Here is a 27,303-nt window from a genome sequence, read left to right on the forward strand (position 1 = left end):
GAGAGGCAAATCAGGAAGTTTCACAACCTTTTAATGCAGAAAAGGCGTACTTTCAGTGGGGGTAGTTATAAAGATACACCCAGACAAATTAGTGACAACAGCGAAAATTGGTTAAAGAATCTCTCTGACAGGGTTCTTACACAGACAGAAAAGGATGTGCTTGCTAAAGGACTAAATTGCTCAGTGACCCCTAAACATATACTGACAGTAGATTACATCACTGCAGTAGAGTCAGCCATTAAACATAACAGCAGTAGTGGGCACAGTTCTGCTAACCTGCTAACCGCTAATTATCGAAGAATGTTTTCATTATCGGATTAGCTTTTCAGATAGATAACTTTGAAAAACGTCATTGGACTAATTATCTTCCGATATGTTTTAGTCCGATAATTTTAGACCGCTAACGTATTTTTGCAGACGTGGTAAACAAAGCTGAATAGTTACAAACTAAAATCAGTTAAGTACCTACCTGTTCAATTTTTATAGTAGATGCACAGTTCTATCCTCTGCAAAAGAGGAGAGCTGGTTCTAGAAGAAACCACTCTATCCTCTGCAGGCAAAGGAGAACTGGTCACAGAAAAGAAAAAAAAAGTTCATTTGTTTTGACTTGTTCACCCAAGTCATCCAGAGGCATACAGTTTTAACTTATGGTTAAAATGTTGTCCGAAATTAGTTTGGTTAAGTTATTTAAATTAACGTCACGTCTGAAGTTTTATAAAGTGAAAATATCAGATATGTTTTAGTTTTAAAGTATTGCACTAATTTTGAAGGTTTTAGTGTGGACATGCTGTGCCCAGGTGCATTATGGGTAATCTCAGTACATTCACGACAGGAGAAATGCATTTCAGACGCTCTGATCAGGCTCCACACATTAAACTATTTGTATATTGTGCCCAAAACTCTCGTGTTATTGTGTTTGTTTTGTTTTATGTAAAAATGCCAGAAGAAGCGCAGGTTGCTTCTCATTATTTTCAATTGGAATCATTGCAATCGATTCCTGTTTGCTATTTAGAGTCCTACTTATGTCAAACACTGTATGTCGTCTTTATTCCAGAGTAATATATATATATATATATATATATATATATATATATATATATATATATATATATATATATATATATATACACACACTCAACAAAAATATAAACGCAACACTTTTGGTTTTGCTCCCATTTTGTATGAGATGAACTCAAAGATCTAAAACTTTTTCCACATACACAATATCACCATTTCCCTCAAATATTGTTCACAAACCAGTCTAAATCTGTGATAGTGAGCACTTCTCCTTTGCCGAGATAATCCATCCCACCTCACAGGTGTGCCATATCAAGATGCTGATTAGACACCATGATTAGTGCACAGGTGTGCCTTAGACTGCCCACAATAAAAGGCCACTCTGAATAGTGCAGTTTTGTTTTATTGGGGGGGGATACCAGTCAGTATCTGGAGTGACCACCATTTGCCTCATGCAGTGCAACACATCTCCTTCGCATCATCCGTGAAGAGAACACCTCTCCAATGTGCCAAACGCCAGCAAATGTGAGCATTTGCCCACTCAAGTCGGTTACGACGACGAACTGGAGTCAGGTCGAGACCCCGATGAGGACGACGAGCATGCAGATGAGCTTCCCTGAGACGGTTTCTGACAGTTTGTGCAGAAATTCTTTGGTTATGCAAACCGATTGTTTCAGCAGCTGTCTGAGTGGCTGGTCTCAGACGATCTTGGAGGTGAACATGCTGGATGTGGAGGTCCTGGGCTGGTGTGGTTACACGTGGTCTGCGGTTGTGAGGCTGGTTGGATGTACTGCCAAATTCTCTGAAACGACTTTGGAGACGGCTTATGGTAGAGACATGAACATTCAATACACGAGCAACAGCTCTAGTTGACATTCCTGCTGTCAGCATGTCAATTGCACGCTCCCTCAAATCTTGTGACATCTGTGGCATTGTGCTGTGTGATAAAACTGCACCTTTCAGAGTGGCCTTTTATTGTGGGCAGTCTAAGGCACACCTGTGCACTAATCATGGTGTCTAATCAGCATCTTGGTATGGCACACCTGTGAGGTGGGATGGATTATCTCAGCAAAGGAGAAGTGCTCACTATCACAGATTTAGACTGGTTTGTGAACAATATTTGAGAGAAATGGTGATATTGTGTATGTGGAAAAAGTTTTAGATCTTTGAGTTCATCTCATACAAAATGGGAGCAAAACCAAAAGTGTTGCATTTATATTTTTGTTGAGTGTATATATATATATATATATATAAAATGTCTGAAATTCAGTTTGTGTTTATTAAATTCCATGCATCTTAAACGTAGCAGACACGGATTATCTGGACTTTTGTTTTGGCACATTTTCACGGTCTCTCACTGCCATCTACAGGCCAGTAGTGTTCACGGCAGCATTCACCCTAGTATTGAGAGTCCAGTAGTTGGCAGTGTTCTATTTATTTTGACACCAGTTATATCAGACGGTTATCTAATTACAACTTGGCTTTTTTTTTTTTAAGATGCCTTTTTTTTCTACAAATAAAAAAAATGGAAAAGCACATTTATCTGTAAACACCAACACACGACACACCTCACATTGACGTGTTGGTTTACATAAAATGAATGAGTTAACCAATCAGTGTTAGCGGAGGCACATTTTACCCAGAATCCTTTGCCATCTGTCTATTTGTTACAAAACCTCAGAATTAGTGCATTATTTAAAATTAAAAGATGTGTTATATTTTAACTTTGTACAAATGACAGAATTGACATTAATGGAGTTATTCTAGCAGTATTAATTTTGTTTATAAACCAAACCATAAGTGACCACTGCTTTAAAGATAAAACTTTATTGATCTCTCAGTGGAGAAATTCACATGTTACGTCAGCTCTTAAAAAAAAAAACACACAAGATGAGTGCGAGTAGAGGAAATGTGCATCAAACAGTGTGTGCAAGGATAAGCAATAATACTTGTAACAATACAATAAAATAAGAAAATGAGGCAGAAATAGCATGATTGGAATTAAAAAATAGGAGCATCTTCTTTACAATATGTGAAATGTAGTTTAGATGTGATAAGGTGACATTAGTACAGGGATTTGTAAACAAGTTATCGCACATGATTTGTGGACATATTATTGCATGTGGTTATTTCACAGTGTTATTGTACAGCCTGACAGCAACAGGGAGGAATGACCTGCGGCATTGTTCCTTCTTGCACTGAGGGTGCCTCAGTCTGTCACTGAAGGAACTTTATTTTCCAAGACCTCCGCCTCACTGCAACGCTGTTATCGAGCTGAGAGTTAAGCTTCGCTGCTCCTCTCAACGATGGTCCTGAACACATCGGACTACGAGGCCAAGGTCAACAACTTGCTCATTGACTCCAATACATACGAGCGTCTGAAGAGAGACCCCACAAGTGGCTATAAGAAGAAAATCATGAACTACTTCCAAAACCTGAAGAACGAGGGACTCATTGACAGGCAGACATACTACAGACTGTACCCTGGGGACGCCACTCCATGCATCTATGGACTGCCCAAAATCCACAAACAGGACGTGCCACTCAGGCCTTTGTATGTAGCACAGATTCCATCACTTACAATTTGGCCAAGTACCTCAAGTGGATTTTGGCTCCTCTAGTGGGTAACTCAGACCACCATGTGGAGAACACACAAGATTTTGTGAACAAGATCAAGGACCTTCAGCTGGAGGCAGATGAAACTATGGTGTCATTTGATGTGACATCATTGTTCACCTGCATCCCCACCGCTGAGGCCATCTCAGCTGTGAGGCAGAGACTGCTGGAGGATGTGTCTACTTGAAAGGACCAAACTTACACCAGACCACATCTGCCAACTCTTGGAGATCTGTCTCAACACCACGTATTTCCTGTTTAGGGGGAATTACTACAGGCAGATTCTTGGTTGTGCGATGGGGTCTCCGGTATCCCCCATTGTGGCCAATCTGTACATGGAGCGAGTGGAGAAGAGAACCTTGGCGTCTTTCACGGGCATCTCTCCCAGTCACTGGTTCAGATATATTGATGACACATGGGTTAAAATCAAGCAACAGGAAGTTGAGGACTTTACAGAACACATCAACTCAGTGGGCTCCAATATCAAGTTCACACGTGAGGATGCCAGAAACAACCGTTTAGCCTCCTTGGACTGTGATGTTATGATTGGAGAGAACAGGCAACTCCAGACAGGGGTTTACAGAAAACCCACTCACACTGACCAATATCTGCTCTTTGACTCAAACCACCCCCTTGAACACAAGCTCGGGGTGATCAGGACTCTTCAACACAGAGCCCTACAGGTGCCCACAACTGCAGAGGGAATGGCTAAAGAACAACATCATGTCTGGAAAGCCCTCACAGTATGTGGGTACCCACGATGGTCCCTGGATAAAGTTCAGAAGTCTCAAAGAACAAAGAGACCAGAGAGACAGAGACAAGAAGAAAAGGAATGTGTCTCCCTTATTTAGCAGGAGTAGGGGAAAAACTACAGCGGATCTTCAGACAGCACAAAATCCCAGTTTACTTTAAACCTGTTAACACCTTGAGACAGAAATTAGTTCACCCTAAGGACAAGATCCCTAGTTACAGAGCAATGTACTGTATTCTATCAGATGTCAGGAAAACTGTAACAAACACTACATAGGTGAGACTAAGCAGCTGTTGCACAAAAGGCTATACCAGCACTGCAGAGAGGGCACTAGCCACACATTTGAGGACAAGGAAGTTAAAATCTTAGCCAGAGAAAAGAAATGGTTTGAGAGGGCTGTGAAGGAAGCATTCTATGTGGAAACAGTTCAAACCCAGCCTTAACCAGGGAGGGGGTCTGAGACACACTTTGTCCCTTGTTTACAATGGGGTACTCAGGTCAAAGCAGTTTCAGTCTTTTGTTCATGGTAATGAGTCATTCACGTCGTCAGGAGAGGTGTCAGTCCCATCATTAGGAGGAACAACTGCCCTGTCATTAGGAGGGTGCTAACCAGAGCACAATAGGTGCTAATTAGAGCAATTGTTTAGTCACTAACCAATAGCATTCTGCCTCTCGGTAGGAGGGGTCTGGTTAGGTTTAAAACTCCAACTTTTGCTGGCTTCTGTTATTCTTCTCTACAAGACAGAAGTCAGACTACCAGAGCAGGAATTTCAGCTGAGGAAGCTTCTGCGATTAGAAGCTAAACGTCCTCGTGTCAAGCAACCCAGTCCAGTCGAAGATTCAAGCTTCTCTACCATGGAAACCACCTGGACAACTGAGAGCCTGAACAGAAAAATTTGCTTTGTTTATGAAGTTCCACGCAGGTTAAACATAGACACGGAATATTTGGAATATTTGTTTTAGCAAGTTTTCAGGGTCTCATGCAGCAGTTTCTTAAAAATGTTATGAAAGGCATAAAAGTTACATTTTGGTCGTATAATGTTCATTTGCAGTTCTCATGTAGTTTCTCAGTGTTATTTTGACTTTCTGGTGCGCAAGGGATTATGGGATATCTCAGTGGGGCAAATTGTGGTACTTAAAATGTTATACTGTCATGAAACTGAAGTACACACACAAAAAAAAACATGCCAATTTTGACACCCCCTGTAAAGTTACAGTAACTTGTGTGTTGGTTTTTACAATGTGTGTGTGAGATCAGTGATCCACTTATATTGAGACATTCTGAGCATAAAACTGCATTTGAGATTCACAAATGTTGGTCTATTGACCCTCCCATCCACTAGATGGCAGTATTCTCTGCATTTTGACCGGGGGGAGGAGCAGGAGGAAGTGATAAGAGCAGCTCATTTGAATTGTCCCATAATGCCTTTTGGCACATGTGTCTGTTTAACACTCATACCTTTAGGAATTAGTGCATTACTTTAAAAAATATGTCCAATGTCATATTTTCACTTTGTAAAAATGACAGAGTTGCTGTTAATTTTGATTAACTGTCTGGAATTACTTGGTTTTAAATTAAACCATGAGTGAAAGGTGCTTTGCGCTTCATGTTTCCTGCCACTGAGTAGCGGCCTGTTGAAAGTTTTACTCACTATGCGAGCAAAAAAAAATGGTAGCACACTGAAGGTTAGTGTAACTAAATTCAGCAGATGCTAAATGATCCGCTGATGGTTTTCAGAGTAAGCTGAAAAGCTAATCCACTCACAAAAATGTTTGCTTCGCTAATTAGTGGATCTGTCTTAACTACTGCCTGTAATCATCCATCAGGTACATATATTTTGATTTCAGACATACATTCACATAACTGTCATATTATACACTACTTATGTGACCTACACTTTTCTAACACCAAACCAGTTTGTCCACCTGAATCAAAGTGTCTATTGACTAAATATTTGAAGAATTTCTTAAGATGGATTTCTTAGTGTCATGGTGTCATTGCTATTCAGTGTTATTTATTCATTGTTATTTACTGTATTGTCAGCATTTTCCTTTTAACCATATGTGTGAGAGGGGCATGTGCAGTATTGGTGTGTGTCCTAAGTTATGTGCAATATGCATGAGTTATGTAATTATGTCTTGGCAGCTTTATTTGTGCAGCTCTTGAAGTCCCAGACAAATTTCCTGGAAGGGACAATAAACTATTGTTTCAGAAAATAAGTTTCATATTTTCAGCTTTAGAGACAAGTGTTTTAGACAAATATGAGTCAGAACTGAGATTGTACTCAACATTTTGATATGTAACACATGGGCATTATACTCAAAGACAGTGACTTAGGCATTCAGGTATTACTGAAGGTATAAGCAAAATGACCTGGATGCATGGTGCGGGGGGGGGGGGGGGGGGGGGGGGGGGGGTCTGAGCCGGCTAGTTTAACAACAACAACATCATTAGACGGCACCTGTTAAGTCAGAATCCAACACCATTTGGCTGTGGACTCAACCATACAGCCAGAACAAAGCCAAAGTACCACCACAGAGCCACATTTACTCACTCTGGATGGATAGTGAAGCGGGCCAGAGTCTCTGGGGTGAGTCTGAGGGATGAAGGTTCCTCCTGCAGAATGAAAAACAGTTAAAAATGACTCAAAGATTCACTTGATGCCATGACGCACCCAGCTTCAGCTGGGATGGAACCACGTGATCCTGTTCATGGACACCTGGTAATGGCCCAGTCACATGGCACTTAACGAAGGGCAACAAAGCCCTGATGAAACAAGAAATCTGGACTTTCATTGGCATTGTTTAACCTTCATGCAGCTTCGTTCCTGGAGCTGGCCCTTTGTCTGGATTTTTAAACTGTTGAAAAATTTGAACGAAAGGCAATGAAAATGTGTGGGGGGTCATCTTCAATGGGCTCAGGCACCTTATAGGCCAGAATTAATTTTTGTGTGGATATAAAGAATTATTTTGCCACAAGCAACTGCTGAATTTGAACAACAAAAAAGTTGTGTAATTTCCGACGGTACTTGAATGCAGCATTAGTGGTACCAGCAGCTGCTGTGTGCGCTTATTATTTTTTTATATGAAATATGAAAAGCTGTTGCACACAGCCTTTCATATTTCATATTATTTTAGCACATATTTTATATTTTATCTTAGCATTTTATATTGCTCTCTGCTTAATGTTGCACCATTATATCAAAGCAAATTCCTAGTCTGTGAATCCTGTTCAATGGCAAACTTCTTCTGATTCTGATTTATTAAATATAACAATATGAGTGTAGGAATGACAATCCAGTCCTTCTGTGTATGTGGACACAGGTAGATAATTAAAATGATAATATAAAGAGCTGTTCTGGAAGGAAGAATTCACACTGTGGATCAGCTGCAGCTGGTGGAAATAACCACACGTGAGTCAATGCGCACGTTCACACGAACTGATCAATTTACTGCTCTGATATATTCAATCATCTTTACACTTATATTCATTCCCCCTTTTGGCAGTTTTCTGTTATAAATCAATATATATATAGCTTAGTTAACACAATACAGCAGTGACCATGACACACCAGAGGGTTTTTTTTTTTTTTTTTTTTTTTTTTTTTTTTTTTTTTAAATTGGAGCAAGATGGAGCACGCAGCGTATCGACAGCCAGTGAGGATTCTGATGATGATGGAGATGTTCCGACGTGCGCACAGATCTCCACAGCTTCTGTTTGCAGTTTCTCCAGGACTCGGCGCTATGAGCTCTATCCCAGTGCCGAGTCCTGGAACTCAGAGATGCAGACACACACAGCTCCAGCTGTGGCTCCAGGCGCGTTTCATTTAAAGCATAGAGATCGTGAGCTTTGGTTTTGTTTATTTCCTCTTTCGTCCCTTTTGCACTCTTGCTTCGCAGACTGTTCGGTGATAAAAGCTCTTTTGTCTCTTTCTCAACGAATTGTGACTTTTTACTTTTTCCCTTCGTTCAGGAATCGTCGTGTGACTGGGCCATAAGACTGCGTGAGAAAGGAAAGTGTGATTAAAAACCCAGAAAGCTGTGTGTACCTCTGTGCCACCCAGGAGAGCGATAGGCTCGAGCCAGTCCCTTTCCACCACGTGCCATACCTCTCACACATGCTCTGGTGTAGTACGGCTGGCCAGAGCGAGCCACGGGTCCAGACCGACCAGGCGACAAGAACACCTGTCCGTTACCAACCATATGGTCGTGGTACACTGGAACATTCAGCGGGAGACGTCTGTCAGACAAGTGAAGGCTTCGAGGACGACAACACAAAGTTTTCACCCACAAACCTGGCTGCTGCTCGTCGTCCGAGGCCTCGAACTCGGACGGTGTTTGGGTACTGGCAGTGCTGTACCTGGACCCAGGCTCCTGTTTCAGCTCTCCATTCTTAGGTGAGGATGAACTCATTTTAAAGTCCTGTGGAGGGAGAAAAAAAAAAAACCCTCTTTAGACACTTAAAACATTCAATTACAAGGTTTGTCACCAATTAGTTACACACGCATATTACAAAACAAAAAACACCCCTTTAAATCACGACGCAGCAGATAAACACAATGAGACGCTCGAGACTCAAACGCAGCAAGTGGAAAAAAAAGCTTCAATAAGACAACTGCAGAAATATTTCATTATACATTTTCTGTGCAAAAAGTGCACTGAATGTGACCCATTGCTATAACATCCATTACAGCCCGTTCACCCATGACACTGCCACCCACTGGCCAGCCTCTGTAAGTGCAACACAAATTTCACAATTTCAAGATTGCTGACAGCACTTTGAGTTACTACTCCTCTCAGGAATATCATCCAAAGAAGGTGAAGAACGGCCTGGTGGGGATTCTGAGCTGTACGAGGACCGACAGCGCCACTTAAACACACACACGTTTGTTAAATAATCTTAACCATTTATAACTGAGGTTTCCCAGGAATCAGAGCACAAAACTAAATATGAAGTCAGTAATAAGTACAAAAAAAAAAAACAAATTCTTGATTTGTAGCACATCCAAAACTGTGGGGCAGCAATCAGTGTTTATCTGCATCAAATAACATCTAATATGTTCATCTCACGTTTATTTGTTCACCTTGCTAATGTTAGGAATGTAACAATTCTCATGTTAAGGACCAGGACATGCTGTGGTGTGCACATGTGCTACACCAGTCTGCCGTTTAACTTACTCCCAGAAAAGTTCCACATGGAGAAAAAAAAAAAAACTGAGCTGTGAGATGCTGATGTGCTTCTTTCATCTTCAAGGGACATTTTTGTTACCTGGTTCAACTTTAATAAACAGTGTTGAGATTTAAGGTGTCCACAGATTGAGAGACAGCATCCTGTCCATGTGGTGTCAAACACAGACAGACCAGCGGTTCTCAATCTGGTCCTCAAGCACCAACTGAGCTGCAGACAGACTTACTGACTGTGTGTTCTTGAGCGGTGCAGAGGTGATCGTTCGCCGGCTCGGGGGTGCCGAAAAACTCTGTCCTGGAGGAGGGGTGGACACTGCCGCCCTGGTATACGGAGACTGCTTCCCTGGATCACTGACCTGTGTCATACAAACAACCTTTTATGACTATTTACTAGAGTACACTGGACCCAGAGTGTTTCCCAAAAATCAGACCTTGTCCATGTGGGACACAGACTCGCCCCTGCGGTACAGCGGCGGTGAAGGGAACTGCAGCAGCTCCTGCAGAGACAAAACGTTACTTTTGCGAGAAGGACACACTAGTGTTTAAAGAAGGTTTCTGACAGCCGGCGTGCTGGTTACCAGGTGCTTGGCTGGAAGGTCAGAGGTCTCCATGGACAGATCCCCATTGGTCAGACTGGCCCTGTGCTCAGAATGCCGTGCAGGCAGAGGGGTGGACTAAGTCCAGGATGAGAACAGAGTCAAGACCAGTCCAGGTAGTTCATCAAAAACAGGAAACAGAAGAAAGCTTACGTGCATCACTTTGGGAGGGATGTCCAGCGGGTGTTTGACTTCAGTCTGAGCTGCAGAAGACACAAAACCAAACAATGAGCAAGAAAAGAAAGACGGATTTAAAGCTGTTAAAAACCAGCGGCGAGAGTCCAGACTGCAGAGGCTCGTCTTCACACCGCTCCTCAACCTGTACGGCATGGACACGTGAGTCTTGTCGTTATGTACCCAGAGGAGAGGGAGGTCCAGACGCCCGTCTGTTCCGCACAGCATGGTTACTTTGGGGGGAACTCTCACCATCCAGAAGAGAATCCTAAACAAGGTTTAAAAAGCAGGGATTCAGATCAAACTGTCCAGTGTACCAGCTCAGAATAACGTCACGTGTCACCAGCACACGTTTCGATTTTAAATCCCACCTGCATGAACGTGAAGGAGCCATGGATCTTTGCCATCAGGTCCTCAAGGTGCTGCTTCCTGAGGACTGGGTCTTTGGGCAAAGCCAGCGGAGAGCTGAAGACCTCCACAGGTATGTCCAAGTCCAGGGCCTGTCATGAATGAGAACAACACCTCTCAGAACACACAGGAACATGTGTCACATGAGCAACCCAACACCTGGAAGACTTTCACTCACCAATTTCAGACTATTGTCCTTTGACTTCCTCTCTTTTCTCTGAAGGAAACATCACAAAATCAGAGTTTGCAATGTGGAGGATTCATCATTTAAAGTCTGCACAGGGTCAGACTTTAGGGCCCCTTCACACATAACACGAATGTGGTCAAACTGCAGGAATTGCACGCAAAACGTGTAAAATTGTAGCTGCCTCCAACGCCTCATACACCTGCTGCTACAACTATTTATGCACACCAGTGGCTGAAAAACAGTGTGAGCTGTGACAGCCCATCGAACCCTCTCACGGCAGGTGTCGGCCAAATTCCAGGTGACACACATGAACATCTAACTCCGCTTGCTTGGCACTTAGAAAAATGTGTGGCCATTCACACTGTCATCATGAAAACAGTCAGCAGACAATCACTGTCGAGCTGGATGTGAAATTTGTCGGTGTGGAGCTGCCAAGTATATATGTGCCCCCCCCCCCTCAACACGTGTGTGCGTGTGGTTCGTATGCCCCCCGCAGGTGAGGCGCCTCTCATCTGATCACAGAGTGACACCTTGGGCTGTGCGCTGAACAGACGGGGGCATGGCTGGCTATCAACAGCTGTTGAGACATTTCTGGTCTTGGACGTCACATCTGCAGAACACGTACTGTGTTTTGACGGACAAGCACATGTGTATGTTTGCTGTCCTCACGTGGAAATACATAAAAACATATATTACTTTTGTGACGGGCTACAGAAACAGACCGTCAGTTCATGTGGACATGCGGCAGGCAATCTGAATGTCACATCTGTCAGACAGCACACGCGTGTCCTGTGAGCGGCACAGGACTATATGACAAGCCAACAGTCAGACAAATACACCACTTTCAGTCACGTATCAGCAGAAATACAACGTAACAAACACCATTTGGTCAGTTATCATGGCACTTTTTTCTCTTTTCAAAAAAAAAAAAAAAATACATTCATCTGGTTGTTGATTTTAGCCATTTCACGCTCCTGTTATGAGAGTGATCGTAGCACAGTGGTAAAATTTCCGTCTGGTAATCAGAGCTTTTGTAAATTGTAGGTTCAAATCCCACTAGTGGCATTAATTTTTTTTAACCGGGGGGTTCTGTATTGCCTCCCCTTTTATTTATTATTTATAATCAACCCAGCAATATTCACTAACTTTACAGCTGGTTTTTATGTTATTGTTCTCCATGTCAGAGGCGCGATGTGGTGCAACACATCCCAGCTGCTCACACTGTTCCTGCTCACACAACACCGTCGCGTGTATGACAGTCACAGCGGGATCGTTCCCACCTGCCCGTTGGCTCGATGTTTTCGTGGTTCGCTCATACACGAACATGTGGATTGTTCCATTTCAACTTCACTGCAGAGGAGCACAGAGATAATATTCTAAAAACATCACTGCCAAATACTTAAGGACCAGCTGTATATATGCATTTGTCCAGTTTCAATAACTGTCTGCTTGTAACTTGTGTGAATGTATTTCCTTCTAATATGCTTGACTGAAGCTTTTTGATTTGCTTTCTGAGCCAAAGGTCACTAACTCGAGGACTTTGGCTCCAGTAGACGATGGCTTACACAACAGTTATCCAGCTCCACATCTGGATAATATTTCTGTAAAGGTGCCCTCCACAATTCAGACAGTTGGTGCTTGGATTTCCTCAGGTCAGGAAGCATGCACCAATATTGTGCATTGCCGTTGCCGTTGTACCTGGATGGCAACTACCAAGGTAGACAACTGGTCCATCAACATTTCTTCACAGTATCCATACATCTTCCACAGCCAGGTGAAACAAAACCGTGTTCTTGGCCTTCTGCACCAGCTGGGGTCCTCAACACTGAGGCACCTGTGTGATGAATTATGTCCAAATAAACACAAAACATGGCCACAATCTCATTGCTGACAATCTCATGTACTCCTCATCCAAGCCTGCATCAAACAGTGATTCCAACAGTACCCAAGGATCCTCTGAAGAGGACTAGTACCAAATCATCCTAACTCACTGGTTCAGGTCCAAGTTCCATAAATATATACAAGATGTCCTACAAAATATTGCCACCATCAGCAAACTCTGGCCCCATGACTCCATAAGAGCTTCCCAGGCGTCTCTCTGCCTCACAAGCTCAGGACCCAGAGACATGAACATTTCTGCAGAGATCAGTGAATGTCTCTACAAGTACAAGACTTCCAACACATACAAACACTCTTCTGATGGCCAAAGGCTGGATCTTAGTCTTGAGTCAGGTCCCAGACAATCTGACTCATGTCTCACCTTCTGTGCTACAATCAGGGTATCCACCAATTCCACAAAGAGCATAGAATCATCCGCAACACCAAGGTCAGTCAACCGTTGCACATCAAATAACGTACTAAAGTTGCTGTTCTCCTCAACAATCCTTCATAAAGTGGGACAACAAGTCCTTTCTTCCCATCTGATGGGATGGGCAACTGCCCAACTGGACACCAAGAGGCATCTGTCAGGACTGAGCAGCCATCCAGCTCAATGGGAGTTGTAGGAGGTGTCTGTTTGGAGGGCTGAAGTGCTTTGACTGATCTATAAGCAGGTTGAGGGCCACTACACAAGACAGCAAGACACCTGGATACAGATTCTTCAAACAAACATCGCCTCATCTCCTCTTAGGACTATCACAGCCCGCTTACTCACCTCCGACTAAACATAAAATTACCATCAAGCCATGGATATCAGCTTGGGACTCTGGCAAGGATGGTCGCGTTCCTCCCCTCTCCTCCTTTCTGCTCTCTATCTCTGCTCCAACCTTCAAAGTCCCAGCTTCACCAGACTGAATTCTTCAATTAAATTATGATTTGGATTAACTATGGAATTGATCAGCTGGTCTCTCAACGCCATTGACACCATTTGTTTTCGACAAGGAGATCAGGGTTGGGGGACCCTGCATGCCGTGATGGAACCTACCCAGTGGGCTATGCTCTCGACGCCTGAGAGAATGGAGTGCGACATGTGGCTCCACTCTCTGTAGAAGACGTTGATTCATTCGTATTCGCTTTTATGGTGGGAGGTTTGGTGCTGATTGGTTTGTGCGCTGCCCTGACCCACAGGAATATTAGCAAGATGGCTGCTTCCAGAATTTTGTCCCCTCATCAGTCCGTCATGATTAATGAGTTGGGCAATGCTGTGTAATCTCAGACTGCGTGAACCCTTGAACTCAAACGCAAAATGGATTCAATCTTGGAGCAAATCACTGCATTGCAAAGGAATGTACTGCTGAGGACCAGAGAATATTCTTCATAAATTTGGACTCTCGACGGTCAGGAGTGCAGTAAACAGAATTCTGTATCTCTCCACCTAACATCAACATGGCAGCCTTATTGGCTCCTGAAGGCCAAATTCCCTGCTCTTCCCCCAGAAGGATCTATGGCATTGGTGAAGGAATTTGGCTCCCCCTTCTCATCTATTCCCTCCCCCCCCCCGCAGCCTGCTGTTGCCTAGCAACATCAGACTTTACACACACACGGACAGAAATTAAATTTAACTCATCTGCACACGACGCATGTCTCCCTCCCTCCATCCCTATTACCCCCCGTGTCTCTCCACTCCCCTCACACTGGCTTCCTCCCTGCCACCTCGAAGGCAATGCGGTTTTTACTGCTGCAGCCTTCACCCACTTTGCCTCAATTCAGATGGACTGTTTCAAGACATGTTTGCACATAAACAGCGTCAAATGTATATGTGTTGTCTTTAATTTTGATGTGTGCCATTATTATGGTAAACAAGTATTAATTGTGGATTAATTGCTGTATCTTGTCTGAGGTAATTGGAGTGTAAATGTAATTACCCTTTTTTGGGATCAATAAAGTTGTCTGAAGTCTGGATTCAGTGTCTTCTGATAGGAAACACTTCCTATGGACACTGATGTCTCCAGTACAATCCTCAGCAACTTTCAGTGTCTGGTCCCACATTATAGTCTGAATACCAGTTGTGTCCACATCTAAGTACACCTGCAGATTCTACACAGACCGATGTAAACGTCAGTGGGAATCAAACCCATTTCTATGTGTCCGCAGACCAGCTCCTTGTCCATGGCGCTGCCTGCTCTACATCCTTTATCACGCCCATAAGTCAGACACGATGGTATCTTATAAGTGATTTCTTGTGTTATAAGACAAACCAGTGTTTGGAGACAGGTCAACTTCAGGCTCAATCACTCGCGACTTAACAAGAGTTAGCTTTCTGAGAAAGACTTACACACGTCAACCTGCTGAGATCCGTTTCCGCACATCAGTGACATCAGGTTGAGTTCTGATGTGGTTCCCTGGGACAAACCCAAAGCTGGATTAAGTGCCGACTAAAACAGAGTTTGCTCTTATCCACACAGCAAACCCATCAAATGTCTAAGGCGCCACATTTCCAAGATTAAATGGACAACGCTGCCTTCAGTTAGCAGCTCTCCACTTCACTTTTCATGCTTCAGGGTCATTCCAGAAACCTGATTTTAAAAGATAAGTCTCCCCAGCCCAAATCTTTTGGTTTTGCTCCCATTTTGTATGAGATGAACTCAAAGATCTAAAACTTTTTCCACATACACAATATCACCATTTCCCTCAAATATTGTTCACAAACCAGTCTAAATCTGTGATAGTGAGCACTTCTCCTTTGCTGAGATAATCCATCCCACCTCACAGGTGTGCCATATCAAGATGCTGATTAGACACCATGATTAGTGCACAGGTGTGCCTTAGACTGCCCACAATAAAAGGCCACTCTGAAAGGTGCAGTTTTGTTTTATTGGGGGGGGATACCAGTCAGTATCTGGTGTGACCACCATTTGCCTCATGCAGTGCAACACATCTCCTTCGCATAGAGTTGATCAGGTTGTCAATTGTGGCCTGTGGAATGTTGGTCCACTCCTCTTCAATGGCTGTGCGAAGTTGCGACGACAAACTGGAGTCAGGTCGAGACCCCGATGAGGACGACGAGCATGCAGATGAGCTTCCCTGAGACGGTTTCTGACAGTTTGTGCAGAAATTCTTTGGTTATGCAAACCGATTGTTTCAGCAGCTGTCCGAGTGGCTGGTCTCAGACGATCTTGGAGGTGAACATGCTGGATGTGGAGGTCCTGGGCTGGTGTGGTTACACGTGGTCTGCGGTTGTGAGGCTGGTTGGATGTACTGCCAAATTCTCTGAAACGCCTTTGGAGACGGCTTATGGTAGAGAAATGAACATTCAATACACGAGCAACAGCTCTGGTTGACATTCCTGCTGTCAGCATGCCAATTGCACGCTCCCTCAAATCTTGCGACATCTGTGGCATTGTGCTGTGTGATAAAACTGCACCTTTCAGAGTGGCCTTTTATTGTGGACAGTCTAAGGCACACCTGTGCACTAATCATGGTGTCTAATCAGCATCTTGATATGGCACACCTGTGAGGTGGGATGGATTATCTCAGCAAAGGAGAAGTGCTCACTATCACAGATTTAGACTGGTTTGTGAACAATATTTGAGAGAAATGGTGATATTGTGTATGTGGAAAAAGTTTTAGATCTTTGAGTTCATCTCATACAAAATGGGAGCAAAACCAAATGTGTTGCGTTTATATTTTTGTTGAGTGTACAAACTTTCACTTTACAATTACAGGAATACACATCGTTGTTCTAATGGGGGGGGACTAAAAGGTACAGAGTGTGGGAGGTAGAGTACATCAACTGTGCAGTGAGTTCACTCACTAACTCACCAGTCTACTGCTCACAGGCTTCTTGGTGGCAACCGACACTTTGGGGATTAAAGTGGCTGCCCCTCTCCAAGGTTTGTGGACCGTACGTTGGGGTGAGGCTTGTCCACCTGCAGACTCCATATCCCAGTAATCGGGAGGCTCGCATTCTTTCATCAACCGAAACTCCTCCTTCCAGTTCTGAATGGGTGGAGCCTCCGTGACAGTCCGGTACAGTCTGTTGAAAAACTGTTGTATCCCCAACAAAACATCAGTGGATGCTGGTGCACGTACAACAGCTAATTATAACCTGGGGGGGCGCTTACCTCCTTAGGAACTTCATTTGTATTGGACTTTGTTATGGCTGCAAAAGAAGAGAAAAGGTTAAATAATGTCCACATGAGGTAGATCTACATCGTCACTCATGGGACCTTCTGATTCTTGTACATGTAGCATTTAGAACATTTATGGTTACAGAACAGAAACCAACAGAATTGTACAATCATCAAGAGACAAAACTCAGGAGATACAAAAAGTCACATTCCTGGTTGCTGTGGTGCTGCCACAGCAACCAGGAACATCTGTTGTGAGTTGCACTTGAATGACTTGACAGAGCACATTTGTTCTGCTGTCTGCGTTATGCCTTTAGTTTGTAAGCAGTCATAGGTCTTCTGTTGTACCATCACTCCAGCATGTCCTGTGGTCTTCTCAGAATTAAAAACAGCCATTCTGAGGAGAAACTCAAAATGTCTGAAAGTCAGTTTTTGTAAGGGTGAGACCAGTCAACCTCACGGGGAAGTCAGCCCAACATACATAACCTTAGCCAGGGTCAGAATATAAAAACCGTCACCACAGGAAGACATCCCTTCCAACTGAGCTTTTGCAATTACAACAGTCTAAAGAAACGCCCACGATCCACCTGGCCCTCAACTGAAACAAGACCCACTGACAGTACAAACTGTTGATCCAGGAGGGAACAGCAATATGACTGAGATGGTCTTGAGCTAGCCAAACTTTGTGAGCAGGTCACCTTGGGGGTGTTTGAAGAAGCCACTTGTGAAATAATCCACACTTTGTTCTGACTGTGAAATCTTCTGAGCTGTTATGAATCATGCGGCACCCAACATTAGAATGACGACAGCTGACCAATTCCATTCAAAAGTTTGGATCCCAGTGCTGGATGAAGGCAGGTGATAGGTTGTAACTGAGCCTGAAGTTAAAGATGTTGGATGAAGAATGATACATTTCAATTTCTTTTCATTTATAACAAAGTTGCCTGAAGGCGCTTCACTCAAGTAAGGTCTAACTGTACCAAACCTAACCCTAACCCAGAGCAAGCACACAGGTGTAAGAAAAAAACTCCCTCTGATGATTTGAGGAAGAAACCTCAAGCAGACCAGACTTATAGGGGTGACCCTCTGCTTGGGCCATGCTACCGACACAAATCATAAAACAATTCACAAAACAAATATACAGGAAATATTGCCGGTGCACAGGACAGGAGGGTTACAGAAACAGACACCACACCCATCTCTGGATGGAGCTGCACCTCAGAGAGAAAACTTTCATGTCACTAAGGTTAGAGATAGCGTTACTGTACAAAACAGTGAGAACAACTGGTCAGGTATGACGTCAACCAAGCAAGGGCACTCCCAGTAATCCCAAAATGATTCTCCATCTTATCGAGTAGAATATGATGATCCACGGTATCAAACGCAGCACTGAGATCGAACAGCACCAGAACCGTAGTGGTGTCTGAATCCATTGTAAGCAGAAGATCAGTCACCACTTTATTGAGAGCTGTCTCTGTGGAATATTTTCTAAAAGCAGACTGCAGCGGCTCAAACAGATTATTCTCAGTAAGATAGTCTACAAGCTGCCGTGACACCACTTTTTCCAGAATTTTAGAGCAAAATGATAGATTTGATATCGGCCGATAGCTTTTCAATACACTAGGGTCAAGATTAGGTTTCTTAAGTAATGGTTTAATCACTACAGATTTGAAACATTTAGGAACAGATCCAGAAGTTAAAGAAAGATTAATCATTTCCAGCACAGTTGGCCCAAGAGTGGACCACAGGTCCTTAAACAGTTTTGTTGGTATAGGATCAAATAAACAGGTTGTGCTTTTTGTTGACATTACAAGTTTTGTCAGCATGCCTAGAGAGATACTATCAAATTCTGTAAATCTAGGTAATACCTCACTTACAGTAATGGCACCCACTTGAGGTGGATGCCATTACTGTAAGTGTTGCCTCCGTGTTGAACAAGAACTTTGAGTTATGCTTGTTTTTGTTGATCAAATCAGAGTAATAGGTCCACTTTGTAGCCAGTAATGCATGCTTATAGTCTAAGATAGCATCACGTCACGCAGGGTGGAATACTTCTTGTTCATGTATTTTTTCTTTTAATGTGTTTTTTTATATTTGTCTTATTTATTGTTTTTTTATTGAATGTATGCATTGTGTATGTATGCATGCTCTCAGGCAGATGAATTTCCCTTAAAAGGGGATAAATCTCATTTTGAGTGACGTCATTTCCGTTCTAGACCTCTACCCTTATGCTTGAGGTCATGCAAATAATCACTGAACCAAGGTGACTGTGTTTTGGGGGAGCACGGTTTTAACACAGGTGGCGCAATCATGTTGAGTGTAGTTTTGAGCACCAAGTTTAAACTATCCAAAAGACTGTCTACTGAATGGACATTTTCCAAATGTGAAGCTCAGACATCAAGCAGTCCAGCTTTGAGTTCAGTCTTAGCTGAGGAGTTCATGCATCACCGTAATGATATATAAGGTTGTTCCAATAAACACGGCAGCGAAACTGTAAACTTAAGTGAGTGATCACAGACCACTGATGTAAGAGGCATGATGTCAATATTCGTGACAGCAATACCACGTGCGAGAACCAGATCCAGGGTATTTCCACTAATGTGCATCAAGTCCCAAATACATTGTCGAAGTCCTAATGCATCCACAATTTCCATAAATGATTTGCAGAGAGGATCAGAAGGCTTATTTATATGAACATTAAAGTCACCAATAATCAGAATGTTATCTACACTAGTTGATAAGTTAGACAGTCAGTCCCCAGAATGGCACTTTGTTCAGCACCTCTGCCCCATTAAATACCACAGTGTCCCCCCACACTCCTTCCATTTAAATCCATACATTGTATTGGCTCTGGTTCTGCCTGATGCAGAATGTTTTACTGTGATGGATCTGTCAAATGCTTTTTTGGTGTGCAGGTGCATCCAGACAGTCAGTACTGGTTTGCGTTTGAATTTGATGGTAAAACTTACACGTTTACCAGACTGTGGTAGCGATATTGTGAATCTCTCGCGATTTACAATCAGGTCTTGTGTGACAACCAGGCTTCATTCCCACCTCAGAAAGGTTTTGCCCTCCTACAATATGTTGATGACCTCTTGCTCTGCTCTACAACAGAACAGCAGTGGAGGGAGGACAGTGTGGCTCTTTTGCGCCACCTCGTGTCAGAAGGCCATAAAGCCAGTGTGTCCAAACTCCAATTTGTGGCTCAGGAAGTTACCTTCCTGGGACACATTGTGTCTGGCTCTGGGAAAATGCTTTCTCCAAAACGCATCCAGACCATCGTTTAACTCCCTAACCCACTGACTCAGAAGCTGACATCATTTTTGGGCATGTGTTCTTGTTGTTTAATTCCCAATTACTCCCAAATTTAATCTCCTCTCCTTGCCATTATGCATTTGAAACCGCCCACTCCACCACGTGATTTCACTGACTGACATCACCCTGAGCAGATGGAATCAGTCAGTGAGATAACCAATCAATCAATTTTATTTATATAGCGCCAAATCACAAACAGTTGCCCCAAGGCGCTTTATATTGTAAGGCAAGGCCATACAATAATTACGGAAAAACCCCAACGGTCAAAACGAGCACCTGTGAGCAAGCACTTGGCGAGAGTGGGAAGGAAAAACTCCCTTTTAACAGGAAGAAACCTCCAGCAGAACCAGGCTCAGGGAGGGGCAGTCTTCTGCTGGGACTGGTTGGGGCTGAGGGAGAGAACCAGGAAAAAGACATGCTGTGGAGGGGAGCAGAGATCGATCACTAATGATTAAATGCAGAGTGGTGCATACAGAGCAAAAAGAGAAAGAAACAGTGCATCATGGGAACCCCCCAGCAGTCTACGTCTATAGCAGCATAACTAAGGGATGGTTCAGGGTCACCTGATCCAGCCCTAACTATAAGCTTTAGCAAAAAGGAAAGTTTTAAGCCTAATCTTAAAAGTAGAGAGGGTGTCTGTCTCCCTGATCTGAATTGGGAGCTGGTTCCACAGGAGAGGAGCCTGAAAGCTGAAGGCTCTGCCTCCCATTCTACTCTTACAAACCCTAGGAACTACAAGTAAGCCTGCAGTCTGAGAGCGAAGCGCTCTATTGGGGTGATATGGTACTATGAGGTCCCTAAGATAAGATGGGACCTGATTATTCAAAACCTTATAAGTAAGAAGAAGTTTAAATTCTATTCTAGAATTAACAGGAAGCCAATGAAGAGAGGCCAATATGGGTGAGATATGCTCTCTCCTAGTCCCCGTTAGTACTCTAGCTGCTGCTCTAGCTGTACTATAACCTGCTGGAGTTGGTTGTTGCAAAGAAAACCTGCACCGTCTCAGCCCTTTCTAGAATGAATTGAATACCCCTGCTCTACATACATAATTTGGAATTCTGATGCTAACTGGGCCTTCACTGACTCCAGACCCCGCCCACTGTGGGCCTGCCTGATTCAGCCACGCCATTTACTCAAACTGTGGATGAAGGCAATGGTTGCATGATGTCTGTGCTCCTTCAGCAACATGGTGACATACTTTGCCCCGTTGCCTATTTTTCTGCCAAACTGGAGTTGGTGGCAGCAGGTTTACCTCCTTGCCTGCGTGCTGTGGCTGCTGCAGAGAAAGTGACGCTTGCGTCACATGACCTAGTGGGCTACTCGCCTTTCACCCGTCCAGGTCCCACACGCTGTGTCACACATCCTGCTGGAACAACACACCTCACATTGGACCGATGCACAATTTTTGAGTTACCATACCTGCAATTTGGACATGCCTTACGTCGAAGTGAGGCACTGCAACACACTGAATCCTGCATCCTTACTTCCCCTCCTGATGGATGGGAACCAGTGATTGTCTGGCAATCCTCCTACAGTCTTGTACCCCTCGACTTGACCTGAATGACACGTCGTTTGACAACCCCAACCTTGTGTTGTATGTTGATGGTTCTGCTTCTAGGAACCCGGCTACAAGAACTAATCTCATTGGCTTTGCTGTGGTTTCAGAGTTGATGCTGCTGGCGTCGTGTTTCAGTACTCATCAGTACTCAGCGCAAGCAGTGGAACTGACTATTTACACTGACTGTCCCTACAAATTCAACATGGTGCATGATTTTGACCCTTTGGCAATACTGCAAGTTTCTTAAGTTTGATGGTAAACCCATTTTGAACCACTTATTGGTCGCTGACCTCCTGTCCGCCATCTTGCTGCCTTCAGCCCTTGTAGCCCATGCCGAGGCCCCTGACCTTGTTTCACGAGACAATGCTGCTGGGAATGTCGCTGCTAAATCTGCCGCCCATTCGTAATAACAGTCCAAGTATTGCAACTCTTGCCTAATTTGCATCACACAAAACAGCAGTAAACCATTCCAAACCTGCACATCAAGCACCAACACATCCTTTCAAACATATTCAGATCGATTTTACTGAACGAACACCATCTGAAGGGAAAAAATATTGTCTTGTCAGGGCTGACGTGGTCAAAATGGGTGGAAGCCTCTCCCTCATCAGCTCAAACAGCTGGTGTGGTGGCAAAAGCCCCATTATGACCAATTATTCCAAGATGGAGCGTTCCCTCCAAAATTTGAAGTGACAACGGCCCACATTTCTCAAACGAAGTGATTCAACAAGTCGGTGACTTTCTGGGAACTGACTTAAGGAAACACTGTTCCATCACCTGGCAAGTGGGGGTGCAGTGGAGCAAGAGAACAGCACACGAAAAACCAAATTGTAAAATTGTGTGCTGAAACAGGTTTGTCATGGACAAAGGCGCGGCGCACCCCCCCCCCCCCCACTGTCCTGATGAGGAAATGCGCTCACTCTTGAGACCGTTTGCAGCTCCACCTCATGTTGCAATGGACCCACCACAGGCCTCTCCTCCATCCACAGCTCCATGTGAGCAGACTGCTCTAACCTTAACTGGCAGAAATTTGCGTATAAGTGAAAGCTGCCCCCCATCATTGGCTTCTGGACTACTTCATTCCCTTTGTGGTGGTAAAAGGCTTCAGACAGAAAAGCTGGAGAGCTAAGATGTGGCTAGCCCATTCCAGATCCTCCTCCTCTCCTATACCATGGTAGTCACAGAAAGGGTCATGCCACAATTCATGTACACTTTAATGTAATTACATGCCTTACGGATAACCTTAAAATGTCAGGAGAAAGACCTCAGCAGCATTCACTCTGCCACCCGGGAATATGTGGGTTTCTGGGCTTATTGTGTTGCTCATCATCTCTCCCATCTCATGGTGGCCGCTCTAACAAACCACATTAAACGCAGCACGTAGGACACTTCAAACCGACAGGAACTACACTCCCATGCACATGTTCCACCTGACTGAATGGTGGAGATGAATGAATTTCACGGTACATGGACGGAATAGCACTCCCTGTTACATTTGCGCTCACATGCCACATATGGTTGACCACACTGTGACCACGGAAAAGGCCCACTGCCTCACAGGATTGGCCATCCACCCTGACAAAGGTGTGATGGTTTACAAAGCTGATTTCTCTGTTTCTCTTAATATAACGTGGATGAACCCACTAACAGACAATACAAGTTGTTACTGTCAGATGGATTTGTTAGCATTCCCAAAAGTTATGGAACCTATCTCCATGGCTATTCCCATATCACACCTGCCCAGAGAAAAGGTTCCCCATTTGTTTTGTAGGGAACGGCTCTGTCACAGTAGGGTTTCTGCCCCCCCACCTTGTGCGGGGAAACATTCTGAATGCCCTCTGATTAATCAGAGACTATATCGGATAGAGCTTAGGTTAGTGTCACGTAAATAGAATATGACACCCTGAGTGTCGCCCAGAACTATGACAAGTCACATGCTGTCAAAATCCGCAATTGAAATGACAGATGGTAAATGGACTGCATTTATATAGCACTTTTCCATCTGCATCAGATGCTCGAAGCGCTTTACAATAATGCCACACATTCACACCATACAAGGTGCTCACTACACACTGGGAACAATAGGGGATTAAAGACCTTGCCCAATTCAATTTATTTCCTTTATATAGCGCCAAATCACAACAGAGTTGCCTCAAAGCACTTCACACAGCTAAGGTAAAATCACTAAGGGCCCTTCCAGTCAGACTGGGATTTGAACAGAGGATCTTCTGGGCTCAAACCCAACACCTTAGCTACTAGACCATCACCTCCCCCTAGCTGGTGGCATCAAATGGAGACCAGTCCCTTTACTGTCCACACCTACATCGATCATGTGGTTTTGACTCATACCCGTCGGCTGCAGTTACTAGGTTTGGAGTCGTCTTTTGGGTAAAAAGCTTTCTGCACCATTCGTTACCGTTTTTTGATGAACCTCACTACAACACTGAATATTATATCTATGTCTAGAAATTAATGTCTCCCAACCATCTGAGTTTTGTCTTGGGAGTATAGCTGTGTGCATAGCGTAGAGACCTCTCCCCCCCACCTTCATGCTCCGTCTCCTTGGAGAGCACCAGGCTCTTGCAAAAACAGCACATTCTGGGGTAATTTATGATGCATTTACTGAAAGTCTTAGATGGTGTATTTGTTGATGTTTCATTGCCCGGCTGTCTTATCGTTTTGTTTTCTTGAATTTTCACGATGTTACCAAAGGGGGTTGGTGTGGTAGAATGCTTATAAATGCTTAAGTGTTACAGATGTTTTAGAAATGCTTATACTTTATTCCCATGCCTTCATATAAAATCATGCTGCTGTATTCATGCATAAATGCAGAGTGGTTGTTGCAGCCGTGGGACATCCTTACGTGTATTCTTACTGATAAGATAAAGATGTCTGCTGGTAGAAGAACGGCTCCAGCCACAGAAGGTTCTGATCATTTCTGAAGATGCGATTATCTCTGAACACACAGCTGCAAGCCGATGTTTTCACTTATTCTGTGAAATCATGTCATTAACCGTTCTGTGAAACTCATAACATTATGCTTCTCGGAGCTCCGTGTCCGTAACCACACCCCCTGGGGCGAGTCATTCTCCCAGGGCTTAAAGGTGCTGACAGAGGAAAGGGGCACTTCACCTCCCAATAGAACTTTTGTGTTCTGTATGACTGTATGCCTTTCAAGATCTTGAAATAAATTAATAAAGACCATCGGTAGACTTAAAGTGTTTATTTCACCGTGTTCACCAGCAGCAAGGGAGACAATTTTCTCCACAACAGGTGAGATCTGAAAATGTCTGTGCACTGACGCTCCCCATCCAACCTGACGGAGCTTGAGAGGTGCTGCAAAGAGGAATGGACCAAACTACCAAAAGATAGGTGCACCAAGCTTGTGACATCATATTCAAGAAGACTTGAGGTTGTCAGAATCTGCATTTGAGTTGGTATGTGTTATGTTTTATTTATTTTTCTGGTATTTTGTTTGCTGTGGTGTTGATCTGTTTTGCTTGTTTTTCTGCGTCATGCTCTTGTTTCTCTCTCTCTCGGCTCTTGATGGTGGGCGTACCTCTGTCTGGCCACACCCTGGTTCTGGGAGCTTCTCCACACACCTCTTCAGTTTGCCTTTGTCTCTCGCCAGATCGATGCACCTTGTGCCTTCCTTCCAGCTCTGTTCTTGTTTCTTTTGCCTTGCCTTGATTGCTTCGTGTTTTTTGATTACCTGCCCGTGTACCTCGGCCATGCCTCAGCCTGATGTTTTTTTGTACTTATGCTCATTCTGAACTGCCTGCCTGTGTACCGACCCCTGCTAACATTTCAAGTAAACGCCTTAAAACTACAGAGCTGTGTTTGTGTCCTGCATTTGTGTCCACGCTGCTTTGCTAGTCATACCTGATAGATCGATCTGGCCAACTATGGATGCAGCGGGCGTGGATGCTTTCCAGTGGGTGCGGACCCCACCACAGCCAACAGCTAGCTCAACAAGAGGACCAGCTTGCCGGCCTGAACTCTGGTATCACTGAATCTGCTAAATGGCAGAACTCCTTCATGGCCTCTGGGAGCTCTCAGATGGATTAGCTTCTGTCTACCATGAAGCGTCAGAATATGACCAACACGGTTCACACTGCTCCGTCACTTCCGGAACTGGCAGCTGCCCTGCCAGCTCCCGTACCCATTTCTGACGTTTGTAATCAACTCTCCCGGCCTGAGCGGTTCTCCAGAGAGTCGGGGGATGTTAAGCCCTTCATCACTCGGTGTGAGTTACATTTCAAGTTAATGTCACCAGTGTTTCCGTCTGAAAAGGTGAAGATAGCATTCGTGATCACTCACCTGACCGGCCAGGCAGCAGCATCGGGCCATGGCTGAATGGAGGCGCAAGTCGCCATCTTGGTCCTCCCTTGCAGCCTTCACTAACTCTTTGCAGCAGGTATTCCAACACACCTCTCCTGGACACGAGGCAGCACATTCACTGATGAAGGTCAAGCAAGGCACTCACCGGGTAGCTGATTATGCCATTGACTTTCGGATTCTGGCCGCGAAGAGTGAATGAAATCCCGCGCTCTCCACAATGCCTTTTTCCAGGGCCTGCACAATAGCATCCAGAGTCAGCTGATCACGGTTGATTTGCCAGAAAGCCTTGATGACCTCATCGCACTGGTGGTAAGTACTGATCACGCCGAGACAGCCACCATCTCCCTCCACGAGCCGCTTCCTCGTTCAACCAATTGGCCGCCTCCAGCCGTCCCGGGGACCATGCCTCCTCCTCTGCGGCCAATGAAACAATGCAAGTGGGACGGGCTTGTCTCTCCAGCGAAGAATGAGAGGTGCTGCTGTGTGGAAGGACTTTGCTTTTACTGTTGACAATCAGGTCATTTAATTGCACTCTGTCCAATCAGGGGTGCCCCAGTGTGGCCGAGAGCAATAGTGCGGGTGAGTCAGAGCACAATCTCTTCCACCTCTGCTAATGTGTTAACAGCAGGATTTAAGTCTGATAATACCACACTGTTCTGCCCTGTGTTTGTTGATTCTGGAGCTGACTAATCTCATGTTGTCCTCTCTCGCCAGGTCCCTCCACCTTAAATTGTACCAGCTTTCACGCCCCTGGTGGCACATGCTGTAAATGGTAGTGATCTGGGTCAGATTGTGTACCTCACTCAGTCAGTGCATATGACTATTCTAGATAATCATTCTGAGGATATTAGTTTCCATATTTTTGATAAAATGACTCACTCCGTGACTCTGGGGTGCCCCTGGTTACAATGCCACAAACCCAGTGTAGATTGGTCTCAGGGAAAAGTAGAGTCATGGGGACCTTCTTGTAACAATTCTTGTCTGTCCAAGCCTGTTGTCTTATCTAGTGTAAACAAGTCAGATGTAGAAGGGGTCCCAGTCTGCTACCATGATCTTGAAGTCTTCAGCAAAGCTAAGGCTAAATCGTTACCTCCACACCGCGAGTATGATTGTGCCAATGACCTCCCGGGGGCCACCCCCCCGGG

General features: G+C 44.3%; 1 protein-coding gene across 1 annotated transcript in view; it reads right to left on the bottom strand.

The window, feature by feature from the left end:
* caprin2 (caprin family member 2) overlaps nucleotides 1–27,303 on the bottom strand; it is a 108,476-nt gene that overhangs the window by 52,212 nt on the left and 28,961 nt on the right. The window contains exons 8-19 of the mRNA XM_034163744.1: nucleotides 16,939–16,976; nucleotides 16,637–16,861; nucleotides 10,928–10,966; nucleotides 10,713–10,841; nucleotides 10,525–10,609; nucleotides 10,321–10,370; nucleotides 10,139–10,245; nucleotides 10,003–10,087; nucleotides 9,799–9,945; nucleotides 8,680–8,776; nucleotides 8,434–8,601; nucleotides 6,940–7,001 (exon numbers count right to left, since the gene is read on the bottom strand). Of these exons, the coding sequence (XP_034019635.1) occupies nucleotides 6,940–7,001; nucleotides 8,434–8,601; nucleotides 8,680–8,776; nucleotides 9,799–9,945; nucleotides 10,003–10,087; nucleotides 10,139–10,245; nucleotides 10,321–10,370; nucleotides 10,525–10,609; nucleotides 10,713–10,841; nucleotides 10,928–10,966; nucleotides 16,637–16,861; nucleotides 16,939–16,976 (1,232 nt within the window). The remainder of the gene's footprint in view (nucleotides 1–6,939; nucleotides 7,002–8,433; nucleotides 8,602–8,679; nucleotides 8,777–9,798; nucleotides 9,946–10,002; nucleotides 10,088–10,138; nucleotides 10,246–10,320; nucleotides 10,371–10,524; nucleotides 10,610–10,712; nucleotides 10,842–10,927; nucleotides 10,967–16,636; nucleotides 16,862–16,938; nucleotides 16,977–27,303) is intronic.

This window comes from Thalassophryne amazonica, chromosome 22 (assembly GCF_902500255.1).
Source record: "Thalassophryne amazonica chromosome 22, fThaAma1.1, whole genome shotgun sequence".
NCBI lineage: Eukaryota > Metazoa > Chordata > Actinopteri > Batrachoidiformes > Batrachoididae > Thalassophryne > Thalassophryne amazonica.